General features: G+C 38.9%; 1 protein-coding gene across 4 annotated transcripts in view; it reads left to right on the top strand.

The window, feature by feature from the left end:
* ROS1 (ROS proto-oncogene 1, receptor tyrosine kinase) overlaps positions 1–17592 on the top strand; it is a 117525-nt gene that overhangs the window by 98270 nt on the left and 1663 nt on the right. For all 4 annotated transcript variants that reach the window (XM_030316230.1, XM_030316229.1, XM_030316228.1 and 1 more), the window contains 4 exons: positions 473–570; positions 786–989; positions 1944–2078; positions 9277–9440. In XM_030316230.1, the coding sequence (XP_030172090.1) occupies positions 473–570; positions 786–989; positions 1944–2078; positions 9277–9440 (601 nt within the window). The remainder of the gene's footprint in view (positions 1–472; positions 571–785; positions 990–1943; positions 2079–9276; positions 9441–17592) is intronic.

Below are 17592 nucleotides of genomic sequence, written 5' to 3'. Positions count from 1 at the left end.
ACTAAACTAGCTAGTACTGATTAAATTAGCATTATTACTACTTAGGGAAGAAGCTACTATTTATTAAGTTGCTATATACCAGCCAGATTACATATCTTATCTCAAATCCTATATGGTCAGTGTTATTCCCATTTTACAAATGAGAAAGTTACTTAATGAATTTAACAATGTAAACAAGTTCACACAACTAGTAAGTACCAGAACTAGGTTTCAAATCTTGGTCTGTATGACCTGACACCCTGAGATCTTTCCAATAAAGATCCGATATTGCCTCTGCTTAATAAAAATAGTCTTATTTATGTTTATTTCAGTAGAAAGTATGTAAACCTAGTTCTTTTACTCCTTATTTGAATTCTTATAACCATAACTAAAAATACCTTTGAGACATCACATATGTGTGTGTACATATGTATATGTATATGTTTTGTACAAACTGTAAAAGTACCTGTAACTTTTCTTTCATTTCTTACAGTTTCATGGTCCTTTACTCACCTTGGTTGACCTTGTAGATCTGTGTGTGGATATTTCAAAAGGTTGTGTCTACTTGGAACAGATGCACTTCATTCACAGGTACAGTGATATTCTAGATACGAGGTTCCTACGGACATCGGCACAACAATTACCTGCAGTTTGTGTAAAACATGTAGGATAATTAAACATTTTCATTACTTCAAAATAGCAAACGTTTCCCTAAAAAGTCTCCCTTCTCTAAAGACCGACTTGGGTTACTTGTCTGATCTCTGGAACTTTATTCTTAGCATTATTAAATATAGCTTCTGCCATAGGGATCTGGCAGCTCGGAATTGCCTTGTCTCTGTGAAAGACTATACCAGTCCATCACGGGTAGTGAAGATTGGGGACTTTGGACTTGCAAGGGACATCTATAAAAATGATTATTATAGAAAGAGAGGGGAAGGCCTACTCCCCGTTCGGTGGATGGCTCCAGAAAGTTTGATGGATGGAATCTTCACTACTCAGTCTGACGTATGGTGAGTTTAACAGGACACGGAGAAATTTGGGCAGAACCACCCAGTGTCAGGGCCAGAAGGGAATTTAAAAGGTCATCTAACCTGGTGAGACTATTCCTGGATCTCAACATTTTCCCTTCTCACCCTAATTAGTTTTGATCCGTTGTCTTACACGTATATGTGAAATATATACATTTACTTCAAGTATTTTATCACAGTCCAAAAGCATAGAGGCTATGACTAATAGGAATTGGTACATATGAATTGATGTCCAAGTATATGTCCAAATGCCTACTCTTTTGGCATTTATGATCGTTAATTTATAGGTAGATTTTAAATCATGCATCTCAAAAACATTATGACATTGAGGAGGTTTGGACATGTCTTTAGTATTAGAATAGGATCCCTCATTTTTGCTTTTTGATCCCAAATCTTGATTAGAGCTACTCAAAATGTAAAGATTTGTTTAACGACTTTCAAGCTGAACTGGCCATAGACAAAATTGGTGATGAGATAAAATTGGTCCCCAGTGTGGCCAGTTCACATTCATGCCTTTCCCCTCCACGTTTACCAGCATTCAAAGTCAGGGAGAAAGGGGTGAACTGCTTTCTTGCTTATCCCCATGTGAGTCTGCATATTGATGCTATGCAAACCTTTAGTGGAGGTCTGTGGTGCAGTTTCAGCTGGGGAGAAGGAAAAAATGTGTGTGTGTGTGTGTGTGTGTGTGCGCGTGTGTGTCCCCACTAAGCCTTCCTATCACCTATCACCTTTGAAGTATTGCTAGTAGGCAGTTGCTTTTTCTACTTTTTCTTGAGGTCAACTTGCTTTTAAGTCTCCCATTTGCCTTTTATGGGGCCAATAATGCCAATCACAAAGTAGACCCGGATAGCCCCAGGAATAGTTACATTGGAGAAACTACTGTAAACATGATGCTTGTAGTAAGTAGAATTAAAGTAAACTCTTTAACATCCTTAGGTCTTTTGGAATTCTGATTTGGGAGATTTTAACTCTTGGTCATCAGCCTTATCCAGCTCATTCCAACCTTGATGTTTTAAACTATGTGCAAACAGGAGGGAGACTGCAGCCACCGAGAAATTGTCCTGATGATTTGTAAGTTAATTATGCTAATATAAACACCTAAAAACAACAACAAAACCACATGTACCTATGCAATCTTATGCCTCATTGGCATGGTATTTTAAAATAAAAACTGGAATTTGGATATTTGTGTTGTCTACATCAAATGTAAGTTGATTGTAACATTTAATTTACTAAATACATGATGGTCTCTTTTATGTATATCCATGATATTTCATTTCAGAAACAAATTTAGAAGCATAGAATATATTTATACTTTTGAGAGATGAATCCTAATAAATAAATAAAAGGCTTGTGTGTGTATGCATATACACACACATACTCATTTGACTTTGGAAGATCTAATTTGGCTAATATTTTTATTTGCATATTAAGAGATTCCATTAAAGAGGAATATATTGTTTAAAAGTTGGATTGCCTTTGTTGGTGCAGTTGATATTGGGATATAGTACTACTAAAAGTTATACAGGTTGCGATCTATTTATGAACTTAGCTCAAAGTGACTAAGTATTAGTGACTCTATCAAACTGATCCTGGCTCCTCTTGAAGTCTAATAATTCATGATTCTCAGGAGAGTAGGTGATTTTGATCTAATTACAAAAGAAAAATAAGCTCAGTTATTTTGCTGAGTAGTAATCTACCTTCTTGTGAAGAACGTCAGCAGAAATAAACAAGTTTTGAAACTTTTTCCAAGACATGTTTGGAAAGGAACAAGTACTGAACAAGTATAAACTCTTCTGTTATGTGCACAGTACCATGCCATGCATTGTCTGGAATACATGGGTGTCTAACTAATAGCCCCAGGGCTTCAGCGTCTCAGAATGTATTTTGAAGGAGAAGAAACACACATGGAACAGTTGGATAACAAGCCAACACGTAATAAAGTGCTAAACTGTGTGGTACAGAGAAGTGCAAAAGGAATTAGCAGTATGCGGATACACACCGTGGTTGTATTGCCTTGACTATGCTGTGTTATTTTAGAGGATTATTCAGACTGGAGCCAAAAGATGATTAAGAACCGGGCACCTTGGTTGGATGTTCTACTGGTGAATGGTTTTGTATTATTTAAATCTTCCAGTCGGAATAAGAAGATTTGAGTCACTGCTTCTTTCTGATTTAGCTTTTACTGGGACATTTACAGGGAGATCAGATGTACACATACCTGACCAAGTTTGGCGACAGTGCTTAAAAATGATTTGTGATCCTTTTGGGGGAGACAGAAAAAATTCTCAAAATTAGAAGTAAGAAATTATACAAAAATGGAAAGCCTTTGACCTAGGGCTTGAGGAAATCCCCAGCATACCTAAGCATGAAATACATTTTTATTAGGTAGCAAACTGACCACTGCTGTGCAGCTCTTACATATCTGTCAAACGCTCAGAAATTTTCCCCAGAATTTCAATTGCACAAAATTTGCATTATCCCGTTAGAATTTTATCTGGCCTCTTTCCCCCCTAGAGGGTACCTCATCACAATGATGCAATTTTATTGGATAGACAGTTTAGGATTCAATCACAGAATTCTACATTTTGATTGACGCAAATCATACCTACCTTTATTATGGGGAGGATGGAGGTGGATGATTACATGGCGGTTGTGGAGCAGAAAAACGTAGGTATGTACTTTGCCCAAATGGATCCCAAAACGCAACTAGAAGGAGGAGGAAGAGATCCTAGAAAATTGCTTAGAAGAACACTCCTGTTTATAGGCAGAAACATATACTCTATACAACATTGATATTATATGTTTATAAAGCATATATTTATATAACATATAAATATATAACTTAATATTCTACATAACTTTATCTTGACTAATTCATTGGTTGAACACATTATTGCTGTAACTTTATAAAAATATAGTTTCCTTAAAGCCAAAATTTTCCATTGTTGGTTTTGAAGTTCATTTGAACATCTGTGATTAAAAAGTCAACAATGCTCCCAGCCACCCCCACCCCCCCACCCCCGAGTGTTACATGCTCTCAGAGCCCTGGGAAGGGTTAAGGATCTGTTGCCAACCAGGAAAACAAGCTGTGCTAGGAAATGGATCTCTCAGCCATGCCATTCAATCTGGCCGTGGCCTTAAGTTGTCATGATAAAGATTAACTACTCTCCTTAGAGTACAGAGGGAACTGATTTTTATTTGAAGCAGTTCTCTGAGATCACAGGCCCAGCTTAGAGGGTTGAAAGTCTTCACTGAGCCATGCTGCACCTTCCATTCACTGCCTAAATGCTCAGCACCTGGATGCACTCTGGGTCAGGTGAGTCCATACAGGGCCACGTTGTGCTCAGCTATTAATGGAATGCAGGAGTTCAGAGCATTCCTGCCCTTCTTTCCGTAGCCTGGGATGTATGGTGGAAAGCTCAGTCCTCAGTACTCTCTTCAACTTTCAGTTTGCACAACAGCCACACCACTCTTGAGAAGAAACGGGATCAAAGGGCAACCTACTTCAAGTGCGAGCTCTTTGGGGTTCTGTGATGGATGTATCAGAGGGGCAACTGGAATTACTGGAGGGTCTCTCATATGTAGGAGGCAACAATGGGAGAACATGAAGGTTCACCATCTTATTTTTACCTCTTAAAAGATATGTACATTTAGATGCTAGCTGGGTCTCTCTGGGATTGGGCATAGTGAGTAAGAGAATACTTACAAATCTGTATTTTATGTGCTTTGTTTCAATTCCTATGGAAATTCATCCCCTTAATACTGAAAGATGATATGAAATTTTCATCTGTTGAATTTTGATTGCTTTATGAATTCAAGGACTTTAATACTCATAGAGACCAATAATGCACATGGCTAATGAGTCTCATGCTATTTTAAAAACCCATGAGGCGAGGAAGAGTAAAGGGTTGGCATAGTGAATGGAGGAATTTGAACTTGAACATTTAGCCAAGTGAGATATTTCATGTATAAGTGAGTATTTTACCTAGCTAGAAAAACCAGGGTAGGGAAATTTTTACAAAGTGAATGACCTGTAAATTTATTTTAGGTAACATTCTCAAAGATTTGTAACTAAAACTTAGTACAGGTATCGAATACATGATATTGAATAGTGACAAGTGCATATTTGTGAGGGAAGACCGGATGCCAAACGTATAGTTGTTGTTATTAATTTATCTGAAAGATATTAGAGATCCAGTTTTTAAAAAAGTTTTTATTTGTTTATTTTGAGAGTGAGTGAGTGTAAGCAGGGGAGGGGCAGAGAGAGAAGGAGAGAGAGAGAGAATCCCAAGCAGGCTCTGCACTGACAGTGCAGAGCCTGATGTGAGGCTCAAACCCATAAACCTCGAGATCATGACCTGAGCTGAACTCAAGAGTGGGATGCTCAACCAACTGAGCCACCCTGGCACCCTAAGTAATCCATTTTTTAGAAGCTGTTAAATTCATAAAAGCCTTTTCATTCCATTGCCAGCTTAATGCTGTTTCAGAGCACAGGTTGTGCGCTTTACTTTTAAATAGCTGTTGCTTTATAAAGCTCCTCTTTTCTTAATCTAGAGCAATTCCACGTTCATTCCTGGATGGTGGGAGAGGAAGATTTGATATACTATCAGGTCATATATTTTTGCCATCAGAAAGTTTAGAATAATGATTGGGTTCAATGTAAATGAAAGCATCCATAGAAGAAAGACAAGAGGAAAGTCTGTTTAAATACTTTACATGGATTAAACAAGAGGCTGAAGTTTTGGAGGGTAGTGTGAGTGGATGAGAAACAGACTAGCTAGGTCTGGCAACTGAAGGGATGGCTTTCTTCCTTCCACTCTCCCTCCTTCTCCCTTTCCTTGTTCTGTCTCACTTTTTTAAAAAGTTTATTTATTTATTTTGAGAGAGAGAGAGAGGGAGAGAGAAGGCAAGGGGCAGAGAGAGAGAGGGAGAGAGAATCTGGTGTGGGGCTTGAACTTGGCAACCGTGAGATCATGATCTGAGCTGAAACCAAGAGTCAGACGCTTAATTAACTAAGTCACCAAGGCGCCCCATTTCTTGCTTTGTCTTTTCTCTCCTAAATAATCTTCATTAAGTATCTTGAGTCCTTTGTAGAAACGAGACACCTTATAAATAAATAAGTAAAAAAACTCCATAATTAAAATATGGCAAGTCTTGAAAGATTCTACTTACATTTTGGCAATAACTTTGAATCACAACTTTATTTTCAGAAGGGATATGATTCCTGTGGTGAATTAGACTTTCTCCTCTCAAGATTCTACTTTAAATATTGGTTTAAATTTCATGATTCCATATAAGTTGTACTATTTTATTTCAGAGTCTAATCATCCTTCATTCAAATCTTTGTATCATCCCTATTTTTAAATGAGAGGTTATAAAGAAATATGTAAAAGGTAGGTTCTCGGCTGTGATTCTCATTTTTAAGAAATAGAGTCAAGTTTCACATTCTATTTCCAGAATGTAAATTCCTTGTAATATATGTGAAGTTGTCAGATGAATACTGGAAAATCGACCAATATTAGATTTCCCCATAATACTCTGATTTTGAGTACTTACTCTGACCTGAAGTGCTTGTCAAGAAATGAGACAGAAGTGGACTTTGCACCATACTATAAGGGAATGGAGATTCCATTATAATTTCTAACATAGACACTAGCTACTTTGAGTACAGTACCTGTAATGATTTCTTGGTCATTGTCGTCTAGTGACTGGAGACATCCTTACTCTACTACCATTGCCATTACCTTAGTCCATACCTTCATGATCTCTCACTTTGTCTTCTTTAATAACTTCTTTGCTTCTAACTTTCCCCTCTACAATTCACTCTCCACATATATCAGCTGGAGTAACTTCTTTAAGAATTTAAGATCATGCCTTCTTAAAAACCTTCAACAGCTTCCCATTGTAGTGCCATAAAATCCAACTCCTAGTCTGGCCTGTGAGACCTGCATGATTTCTCCTTCCTCTTCCGATCTCCTCTCTTAACACTCTCCCCTTCCAATGACCGCTCTTCGGCCAAGCTGGCTTTCTTTCAGATTCTAAAATGAGCCACGTTCTTTCCTAATTTAGGAATTTACACATGTTTTTCCCTCTTCTAATGTGTTCCCTGACTCCCATCCCCACCCTATTCCCGTGACTTGCATCTTATTTTCCTACGAAGTTCTTTGGCTTAAATGTCACCTTTTCAGAGTGTCCTTCTGACAGCAACTTACTAAAAATGTTCCATCTCTATTAGATCTCACATTTGTTTTCTTTAGTACTTTTTTTAGAACTTGTAATTTGTAATTGTATAGTAATCTGTTGATATAGTAGTACTAATATTTTTAAATACTTTCCATCTTACATTTCTTTACCAGTTTTTCTCTCCCTGTCCCCAGTATGCCTTCTAGCTCCAGAGAGTAAGAAAAAAAAAAAAAAGCAGGTACTTGACCTTTTTAGTAAATCAGTAGACTTGAAAGCCAGGTTTGGAGGAAGGCGTGGTTATCTAGAATCCTTTAGCTTCTTGTTAGTATGCTAAATGCCAGGTTTGAATGACTAGAACCTATAATTCTATATAAGGATAATCTAATTAAAAAGAGGGAGTAGTAGAAGCCCATTTCTTCGAAGCCCTAAGGAAGTGTAGGAAGAAGAGACCTTGATAGATAGAGGTTGGAGGATGAAGATGTTGGATATCTAGGTCCTGAAAAACCTTCTGTGTAAGCTTCAGTTAGACTAAAGGTGGAAAACTGCCCACCTCTCCCAATTTGGGAGGATGGCAAGTTGATCATTGAGCTGGGGACTCCCCACCCAGCCTCATCCCATTGACATGGAGACCCAGCATCATGAGTAAGGTAGAAGGGCATGTCCAGACAGAGAAGGTCAAGTTGCACTTCCCATCTTCCTTTGTTTCCCATTCAGCGTGGACATTTTGTTGAAAGCTAGACATTAGGGCAAGGAGCATCCTTTAGTCACACAACAGAAACAGGTAGGGATTCCCTGGGCCTTGTCAGCATATACAGGGCATGAGGCAGTCTCAGAGATGGTTATGGTTAGAGAGAGGAAAGGGAAGACCAGTTCACGGGGCAGGGGTGGGGGGGGGGTGGGGGAGTGGGAGGGTGGGGTGGGGGGAGGGGGGAGCTGAAGGATACAAAGGTAAAGAAATCGGAGACTGCAGATAGCAGCTGATGCCTGCAGAATGGGCCAGACCAGTCACTCCTTACTGAATTCCTGATCATTCTATTCTGAGACCAGCAATGATCTGGAGGGCACAGTGCAGTCCAAAGAATTTTTCACTGTGCCATCATAAGTCACGTAAGACTTTCACCCAACATATATCCTGCCACCATCTTTTAGAAGAGGACAGAGGGAGTAGGAATAGACTAAAATTAGAGGTTGATTTATTATCCAGAAAAGACTGAGCATTACCTAAAAAGATTGTTTAAAATATTGAATTGCGCCAGGTTTTAAATACCATTGTATTTAACGAGGTTAACTTTTTTCCTTCTAGGTGAGGGCTCTAAGAAAGACCCAATTAGTAGCAGACAATATAAAAAAACTACATTTTTTTTTCCAGCTCATATGAGTTGTAGTGAGATAAATTTTTGTCACCTTCTTACATTTACTATATGTATTTCTATGAGGACAACCACATCCCTAGCTCTTTATATACTGCCAGTATACAATAAGTTTCCAAGTCTTTGCTGAATGAATGAACACAGTTAAGAGTGTTACACAGATATTTCTTAGACAACTGTTAAGGAAAAAATAATGTTTAATAAACCAGCTACTAATGTCTGAGGAAACTGAGTCTCTTACTTAATTTGACAGTATAATGAGGAGTTAAAAGCATTAGAACTGAATGTGGTTTCTACCTCGGGTTCTGCCGCTAAAGATCTATGTGGTTTAGAGTAATCTTAGATTTTGTTCTAGATATCAATGTATGAGTATAAAGTCTTCATATTCTTCAGTAATTTCTATAGCTGTTAGTGCCCTTACGTGTTAAGCAATCATTTTCCAACAATCTATTTTATTTATTTATTTGGGTTAATGACTGTTCAAAGTAATGGCTTTTTGAAAGAAAGGTGTTATCTAACAAAGGTAGTAATATTGGAAGACACTATTAAGTGGAAACCAAAGATTTTGTTCTGGCTTATTTATACTAATTATGGAAAACTGGCAATAACTCAAATTTGTTGCCTTCTGAAATGACCTTACCTGGGTTATCAGTACTGGTTGCCTAATGATCTCCAATCACCACTTATTTTTGTGCCTTTACCTGTGTATCCAGGTGGAATCTGTTGACCCAATGCTGGGCTCAAGAACCTGACCAAAGACCTACTTTCCACAAAATACAAGATCAGCTTCAGTTATTCAAAAATGTTTCCTTAAATAGTATTTCTCAACGCAGAGAAGAAACAGACCCCAGTGGAGTCATAAATGAGGGCTTTGAATGTAAGTTTGATTCTTTTTCAGAATTTTCTGGTTTTCTCTCTAGTCTGAACTGAACAGGTTAAAATGGGGGTATATATATGCATAGAAGACATTTTATGGTGAGGAAGAAGAAGAATATACTGGTACTATGTATTCATTGTACTCCTCTTTGGAAATTACTATGATTTCTTTATTTAAAAAAATTTTTTAGAGCGTGGCAATGCACACACACGCATGCATGTGCGGGGGAAGGGCAGAGGGAGAGAAAGAGAAAAAGAGAGAGAGAGAGAACCTTAAGTAGGCTCCATGGTCAGCACTGAGCCAGAGTCAGGGCTCAATCCCATGACCCTGCAACCAAGACCTGAGCCAAAATAAAGAATCAGATACTCAACTGGCTGAGACACCTGCATGGCCCTGGAAATTATTTTGAATTGGGCACTAAATTAAAAAAAATAATAAAGAATAGTGACATGGCCCCTGGACTTTACAATCTCAGATAGTAAGGAGGAGAATGAACATGTTAAACTATATTCTTATGAGATCTATTTTCCTTCCCCTCCACCCCTCATACCCGTTTCACCCTCAAGTACAGAGCTGAGTTAATTATAGACTGTTAGTTGATGGTACATCATGATCATTGGTGTATGCAGGGCTTCACTCCTGTTTGTTTGTTTAGTCCTTTTATCTCCCTCTTCTCCTGTTCTAGTTTCTCCTTCCTCTTGCCAGGCAACCATTCTAGTGTCTTTAATGTGCATCTTTTCATTTGTGTGTTTTGCTACAAAACGTGTACTGTTTTGTACACACAGATACTATTGTGTTTGTAAAGCTTCTCTTCTTTTTCGTTGAACACTATGTTTTTAAGAGCCATCCGTGTTGCTGTGCGTATGTCTAATCGTTGGCTTAGGAATTTTGCTAGGATTATTGTAGTGGCTCACGCCTTGTGAAGGTCTAGTCTGATACCACAATTTTAGGAACTTTGTAAATAAGGCAATGATCCTTTGGAACCATTCAACTGGGATAGACAGACTAACCTTTTTTAGTTCAGTGAAAAGCACAAAATGGAATTAAAATGCAGCAGTCACTTAATTCATTTTCAAAATCAGATTTATCATACCTTTGTGTACTGGCTGCAGAAAACTGAATTGTCAAATGATCCTCTCCAGCTGCTCTAGAACTCCTTCCAGCTATTAAACGTTCACAGGGCCCTTTGTGAATGCAGACATTTTTGCTTAAAAATAAAGCTGGCAAGATGGACCATGAGTCAGAAATCTCTCAGCAATCAGGCCTCTTAGTGTTTGTGGTAACTGATTACAAGAGGCTGAAGACCGACGTGGAGTCGGGCGTGAGACCTCTGTGGAGTGATGCACTTGACTAATAAATAGCAGGGAAGAATAAGCAGCACAGGGTGAACATCTACTTGTCTTGCATGCTGTATTTCTGAATACATATTTGGGGTAAATTAGGATCCATGACATGCATGGAAATAAAACTGGTGGTTTGGCTTCTTTAACATGAATAGCCAAGCGACAGACTGGAAAGGGCTGTGCTTGTCTTGAGCGGGCGTCGTAACCCTTGTCAGCTGAGCCTTCTTCATGGTCTCACATGAGCTGCACCTGTCTTCTCACCTCCAGTGACCGAGCCCTGAGGGGTTACAACTGCTGCAGCAGCCCCAGCCTTTTGGGGGTTTCTGTACAGACACGTGCCTGGGTGACGATCACACAGGATAAGGAAAAAACAGATTGTAACCCATTCTAGACACTATCAAGTCCTTCTCATTTTCTAAGTGTTTACTTAACGTATTTTTCTAAATGCAATTCGGTAAGAATTTTGAAAAATTATTTCAACAGATACTTATTGACTTGTTGCAAGGCATAGTGTTAAGCACCTACATTTAATGTATTCCAGTGGGTTTGCTTTAAGGAAAAAAAAAGGAGGCAAGAATATTTCTTTCCCTTGAGAAAGTTTCTTTAACTTTGTATATAAAGTTTAATAGGAGTGCTGCTTTCATTGGCTCTTCTTGTCATAGGATGATGTCTCTATCCCTAGTGTTTTTGCTGACTCCATTTGAACCTGCGCTTGCCCGGCCTCGTTCTTACTTTTGGTACCCTCACAACTAGATGACTGCTCTTACTTCTGCAAGCAGCACTTAACTGATAAGACTCAGATTTGAATTTGTTTGTGAATATCCTTTTAGTAGACTTTCCAAAATTAAGCACAACTATTATCTTTTTAAGGGCTTAAAAAATAGTTTCTATGTTATTTTACATCAATCGTCAAAATGACTCCTGAGTCCTTTCCAGTTTTCCTTTGAACTTCTCCAGCAATTGCTCATAGTAACTCCTCTTGCTATATTATTTTATAACTGTGTCTACATTTTAAGGATCTTTGTTATGAAAGTGATTTTTGTTTATTGTTGAAAAGCATATAACATGATCTAAACAGACTAAAAAGCAAAGTCTCCTACTTCCTCCTTATTCTTACTCTCTGATGCTAGCCATAGTTAGCAATTTGGTTATATGCTTTTAGATATTTTATACGCATATACAACCATTGACCGAAATGTTCATTTATATATATTTATGTATGTATTGGCTGGATTTAGAGGTAAAATTTATGTAATCTAGAGAAATGAGTGGGATATAGATTCTCTGGTCAGTTTTTATACTTTTTTTTTTTCTTACAAGTGAGATGATGTGTAAGGATTCAGGGAGCGGATGACTTTATGCTATATCTTTTTCAGAAATCCAGGAGGCATTCTCTATTGCCATTGAGAGGGAATCCATGTTCTGTGGGCCTCCAGAGGAGGGATGCCAAATCCATACTGTGTGTCAGAGAGTCAATAAAAGCCACTGGGAAGAGGTTATTTCCAAGCTGAGTTTTGCAGGGAGGTCAGAAAAATAATATTTCAGGGTGGAAGGAACAATATGTAGAAAGGCATGGGATAACAGTGAATGGGGGTGTTCACAAAACTGCATGTAGTTTATCACACGGGGGGGGGGGGGGGCAAGTGATGAAATTGGAGGGATAGTGGTTGTACATAAATGACCAGGTAAAAAATTGGAAATTAATGGAAGCTGAATTAATGAATGATAATAGGTGTAGAGAGGAGGAAATGAAGGCCAGAGGTAGATGTTGTAATACTTGGCATCTAATTGAGTGACAGAGAGAGGAGACAATGGTGAGTCCCAGTGATTTGTGAAAGTACGTAAAGAGTAGTGCTGTTTCCAAAGATGGGGGGCATAGCAGGAAGAATAGCTTTGCACGTGTTTGGTTGGAGTTGGTTATGGGATAAGTGAAGAAGCCTAGTATTCAGCTGAAAGGTCTGTCCTGTAAATACAGGTAGTTGAAGTCAAGGGTATAGATGAGGTCATTCAACGAGGGTGTATAAAATAAGAAGAGAGGTGAACGGTGGATGGGACCTAGGAACAGCCAATAAATATATTAGCGACGGACAAAGAAAGATGGTGGACCGAGAGAAGCCAGAAGGGGACAGGAAGGTCATAAGAGAGTATTGTCAAATCCAAAAGAGAGAGGCTCATGAAGGAGGGAGTGGTCAAATGCTGCAGAAGTAAAGAGTTCCAGAGGGCTGTAAGGATTTTACAGTTGACTTGTATTTTAAATCTCACTCTTTACTTATGGAATCCTTTCCTTCTAACGTGTGCAGACAGCTATAAAAATCATAGAGGCTGCCATGATGGGTTTAGGAGGGCCCGAGATCTGAGCTTTACCTTAGCCTCTCTCAGAAGTCTCTATGAACACTTAAGACCTTTTTACTATGTTGCATTACTTAGCTCATCCGTGAGGCCGAGATAAGTAACAATGCTCACATTAAATACATAGAACAAAACTTTTTTTGGGAATGGCTTTTAATTGTCATATTAGCTAATCTTATTTTAGTACTTTTTATGTGTAATTCACTGTGCTATGTGGGTTAACTTGTTAAATCCTCACAACAGCCCTATGACATGGATATTATTATATCACCATTTTATAGATGAGAAGACTGAGGTTTAGCAACCTGCCAACGGTCATACTGCTGAGGTGGGGCTGGTGTATGCTTCTGTTCCAGAACCTTTGCTCTCAGCCTTCACAGAGACATGGCTGAGGTGAGGAACATACCCACACACTTTCCCCAATTTGTTACTAATAGTGTGCTGGGCAGCTAGGTGTAATGAAAGAACTTATGACTTGTGGCTTGCTAGAAAAGATACACCAGTTTATCCTGGTTATTTAGATGCCACATGGTTGGCAGACTGAATTAAAATTTTAAATAATGTTCAAAAAACAGAGAAGCAGACAAACATGCACAATAACGAAGCAGGAAGAGCTTAACGGGGAATATAACCAAACTTTGATAATTTAGCCAGAAACAAGCAATTCTGTGCCAGGACAGAAATTCAATTTTAGTAGAAGAGAAATTCTTGTTCCATTATTTACAATGAATGTAAATCCAGAAGATAAGGAATGGAAAGGGATATGGGAATCGCTAAAGTTTTTGGTTGTGGAGATACGACTGAGCAAAAGGGGCAGAGAGAAGAAATAGACTGCCAGGCAGAGTTTGCATATTTGCAAAGGATAGAAATCACAAAACAGTGCCTTCAAGGGAAGCCTAAACTTAATTACCTTTTTAATAAGAGAGAATGTGTTTAATAATAGTTTACTGCCCTGCAGACTGCTGGGCATATTTAGCAAAGCAGGAAGATGTCGTCTGTCTTGACTGTTATTACTGGAGATACATAAGAAGATAAGAAAGTCACTGGAAAGACTTTTTTGGAAAAAAAAAGGGGGGGTAGGCTTACAAGGAGCAATAATACCATGCCTATCCTATGGTCCTACTGACCTAATGGGGTAGAGAAGGGATAGGGAGAGAAGATTAGTAACGTATCTGGGCATCTAGTAAAAATATCCCAGTGACTTCATCCAAACATTTTTGTAAACATCACCTCATCAGTCCCAGAGAGTTCTACAGGAAACAAATCTAAATGCTCCTCTGCTGTTCTAAACATAGCCAGTCAGCCGGCATATGTCTCGTCTGTAAATACCCCGTCTTGCTTGGAAGTCTTTATTTTAATATTTCCCTCTTAAAGAAAGACTTGCTGAGCACATGCTATCTTTGTTCAGGATCTCTGCTTTAAGGTCTGAACTGCGGGCTTTCTATTTCGTTTTCAACAAAAATAAACAAACAAAACACCCTCCTCCCCACCATCTTTCATAAGTTCTTTATGCAATAAGATGTACTAATTGCTGAAAGCTTGCCAGGGTCAAGTTACTAAATATTGCTCTAAGTACTATAAACCAGTGGAGTAGTTAGCTAATGATTTTTCTTTGACACACGGTGCCAGAATTTGTAAGAAGAGTTCATTTGCCTCGTATAAAAATTGTTTTTGAAATAACAAGAGGCAAAAGAAAATTTAAATCATGTATCGGTAGAAAGTTTCCCAGTATGCTATTTAATGAATTAAACTTAAGAAAATGAAGCGTCTGATAACATGAGCAGTTAGACCTATATTGTAGGTTTAGTTTTGAAATTTTCTAAACTTTCCTTTAGCTTAATTTATTTTTTATTTTATTTTTTTTGTTTACTTATTTTTGGGAGAGAAAGAGAGACAGAGTACCAGCAGGGGAGGAGCAGAGAGAGAGGGAGACACAGAATCTGAAGCAGGCTCCAGGCTCTGAGCTGTCAGCACAGAGCCCAACATGGGGCTTGAACCCACGAACTGCGAGATCATGACCTGAGCTGAAGTCAGATGCTTAACCGACTGAGCCACCCAGGTGCCCCTAGTCTAATTTCTTTAAGCCCTTCAGGAACATCCTACTTTCCTCAATCTGGGTCACTGGACTATTTAGAGTTAAATCTATTATCTCTTCCTATCACTTTTTGATATTTTGGATTGCTATTATCATATGTAGGAAATTATTCTTACGAGTTTCTCAATGGCTCTTAGTACATATTGACCATAATCATAACAGCAGGATGTTTCCATAGATATTCAGCACTTAGGCATTAACGAACCTTGGCATCTGATAAAGTTATTTCTATGGGAGAGATATTTTATAACACTACGTGACTATCCATGTGGTTTGCAATATGCTATGATGATGTTTGAAGGATGAAGAGGAACATGAAATGATGGCAAGGAGTCTGTGAGCCTGTAGCTCAGCCATTGTGTCCTTCAGCCCAGTGGGAAGTTCTGCAAAAGAAACATGCACCTAGTAAGACAGAGCAGGGACAGAGTTCACAAGCTCTTATAATAAAATAAGCTTCGTAGGTCAGGTTTGGAACTTGATAAATATGCAGATCCATTAAATTCCATTGGCAAAAAGTAGGTATAATGGTACCTCCCTTAGTCCTTTGAAGTTGTTTCTTGTCCTCATATTTCCATTTAAATTCATTCCAAATAAACCCAGCCTGGGTGTACATCAGGGCTAAATGCAGGTGTCACCTTCCTTAGCGACACACATTTGGATGCTCTTTTGCTGGAAGGATGATAAGGACAAAGGAAGGAGCATCATCTGTGGCCTGAAATGTTTCTGATTTGTAAAATATGATATGTTCTGAAAGAACAGTAATATTCCTTTTTAAAAAAAATTTAATGGTTATTTTTGAGACAGAGAGAGAGAGAGAGAGAGAATGAGTCAGGGGAGGGGTCAGAGAGAGAGGGAGACACAGAATCAGAAGCAGGCTCCAGGCTCTGAGTGTCAGCACAGAGCCCTACGTGGGGCTTGAACTCATGGACCATGAAATCGTGACCTGAGCTGAAGTCAGATGCTTAACCAACTGAGACACCCAGGCATCCCCAAGAACAGTAATATTTCTGATCATAAATTTTTCTTTTAGGTACTGACACTCAGAAGTTGAAAAGCACTGATCAAAAACCATCCTCATAATACACATTTATATATTTATGTTTAGATTGTGTATTTGTCCCTTTTGATTACCTAGAATCTTGTGAAATGTTTCAGAAGCTCTGCTGTTAGGTTTCAGCAAGAGTTCTTGTACTTTTCTCTGTAAAAAGGTCAGTCTGTAAGTAAAGAAGACAAAATAATATGAGCATAATTGTGAAGAAGGCCGATTACCCTCTGGCTGCCCATTTTTCTGCTGCCGCCCTGACCCCCCACACACATGTCCAGAGTGTCTTTCAAGGACTCCTACAGGGCACACTGCCCACCCACCTGATTCCTCCTCACAGAGAACAGCAGCTCTGCCCTCCCACTGGGGAGGGTGAATATGGGGACACAATCTGGATTCAAATTACAGCTCTGTGACCTTGGACAAATTATTTAGCCCCTCTGTGCCTCAGTTTCCTTAACTGTTAAATGGGGATAATACTAGCATTTATTTAATAGAAGAATGAGTAAATATATGTATATAGTTTATTTATTTTATTTATTTATTTTTTATTAAAAAATTTTTTTAACGTTTATTTATTTTTGAGACAGAGAGAGACAGAGCATGAACGGGGGAGGGGCAGAGAGAGAGGGAGACACAGAATAGGAAGCAGGCTTCAGGCTCTGAGCCATCAGCCCAGAGCCCGATGCGGGGCTCGAACTCACGGACCGTGAGATCGTGACCCGAGCTGAAGTCGGACGCTTAACCGACTGAGCCACCCAGGCGCCCCTATATGTATATAGTTTAGAACAGTGCCTGGTATGTAGTACGTGCTCTATGTTAACAACAACAATAATCACTATTATCTTTCATGTTATTTTCCTTCTCCCTCAACTCTGTCATCAAAACTTGCCAGGCCTACCCATTCCCTGTCAGCCCTATGAGGTCATAAGCATGCTGGTGTATGTATTTGCTAATTAGTGTTAACGCACCTTATCCCAGGGAGATAGTTGAGGGGGACCAGCCACACAAGTCCATACTTGGTGTTCTCCTTTCCTTGAATGTTCTCCCTCAGATATCCACGTGTCCAATTCTCTCACTTAATTCAGGTTTCTACTTGAATTTTACCTTGCTAGAGAGGACTTCGCTGACATTTCATCTAAAATAGCAGCCCCCTCCACCCCCACCATTATTTTCTCATTCCGTTTTTCTGCCAAATTTTCCTTCATAGTGCTCATCACCCCCTGACATAGGCTTAGCTGTCTGTTAGTTTATTGTCTGTCTCCTCCCATCAGAATGTAAACCCCAAAGAGGGACAACTTTGTTTTGTCCATTCTTGCTTCA

This window comes from Lynx canadensis, chromosome B2 (assembly GCF_007474595.2).
Source record: "Lynx canadensis isolate LIC74 chromosome B2, mLynCan4.pri.v2, whole genome shotgun sequence".
Lineage (NCBI taxonomy): Eukaryota > Metazoa > Chordata > Mammalia > Carnivora > Felidae > Lynx > Lynx canadensis.
This window is presented reverse-complemented; position numbering and strand designations above follow the sequence as displayed.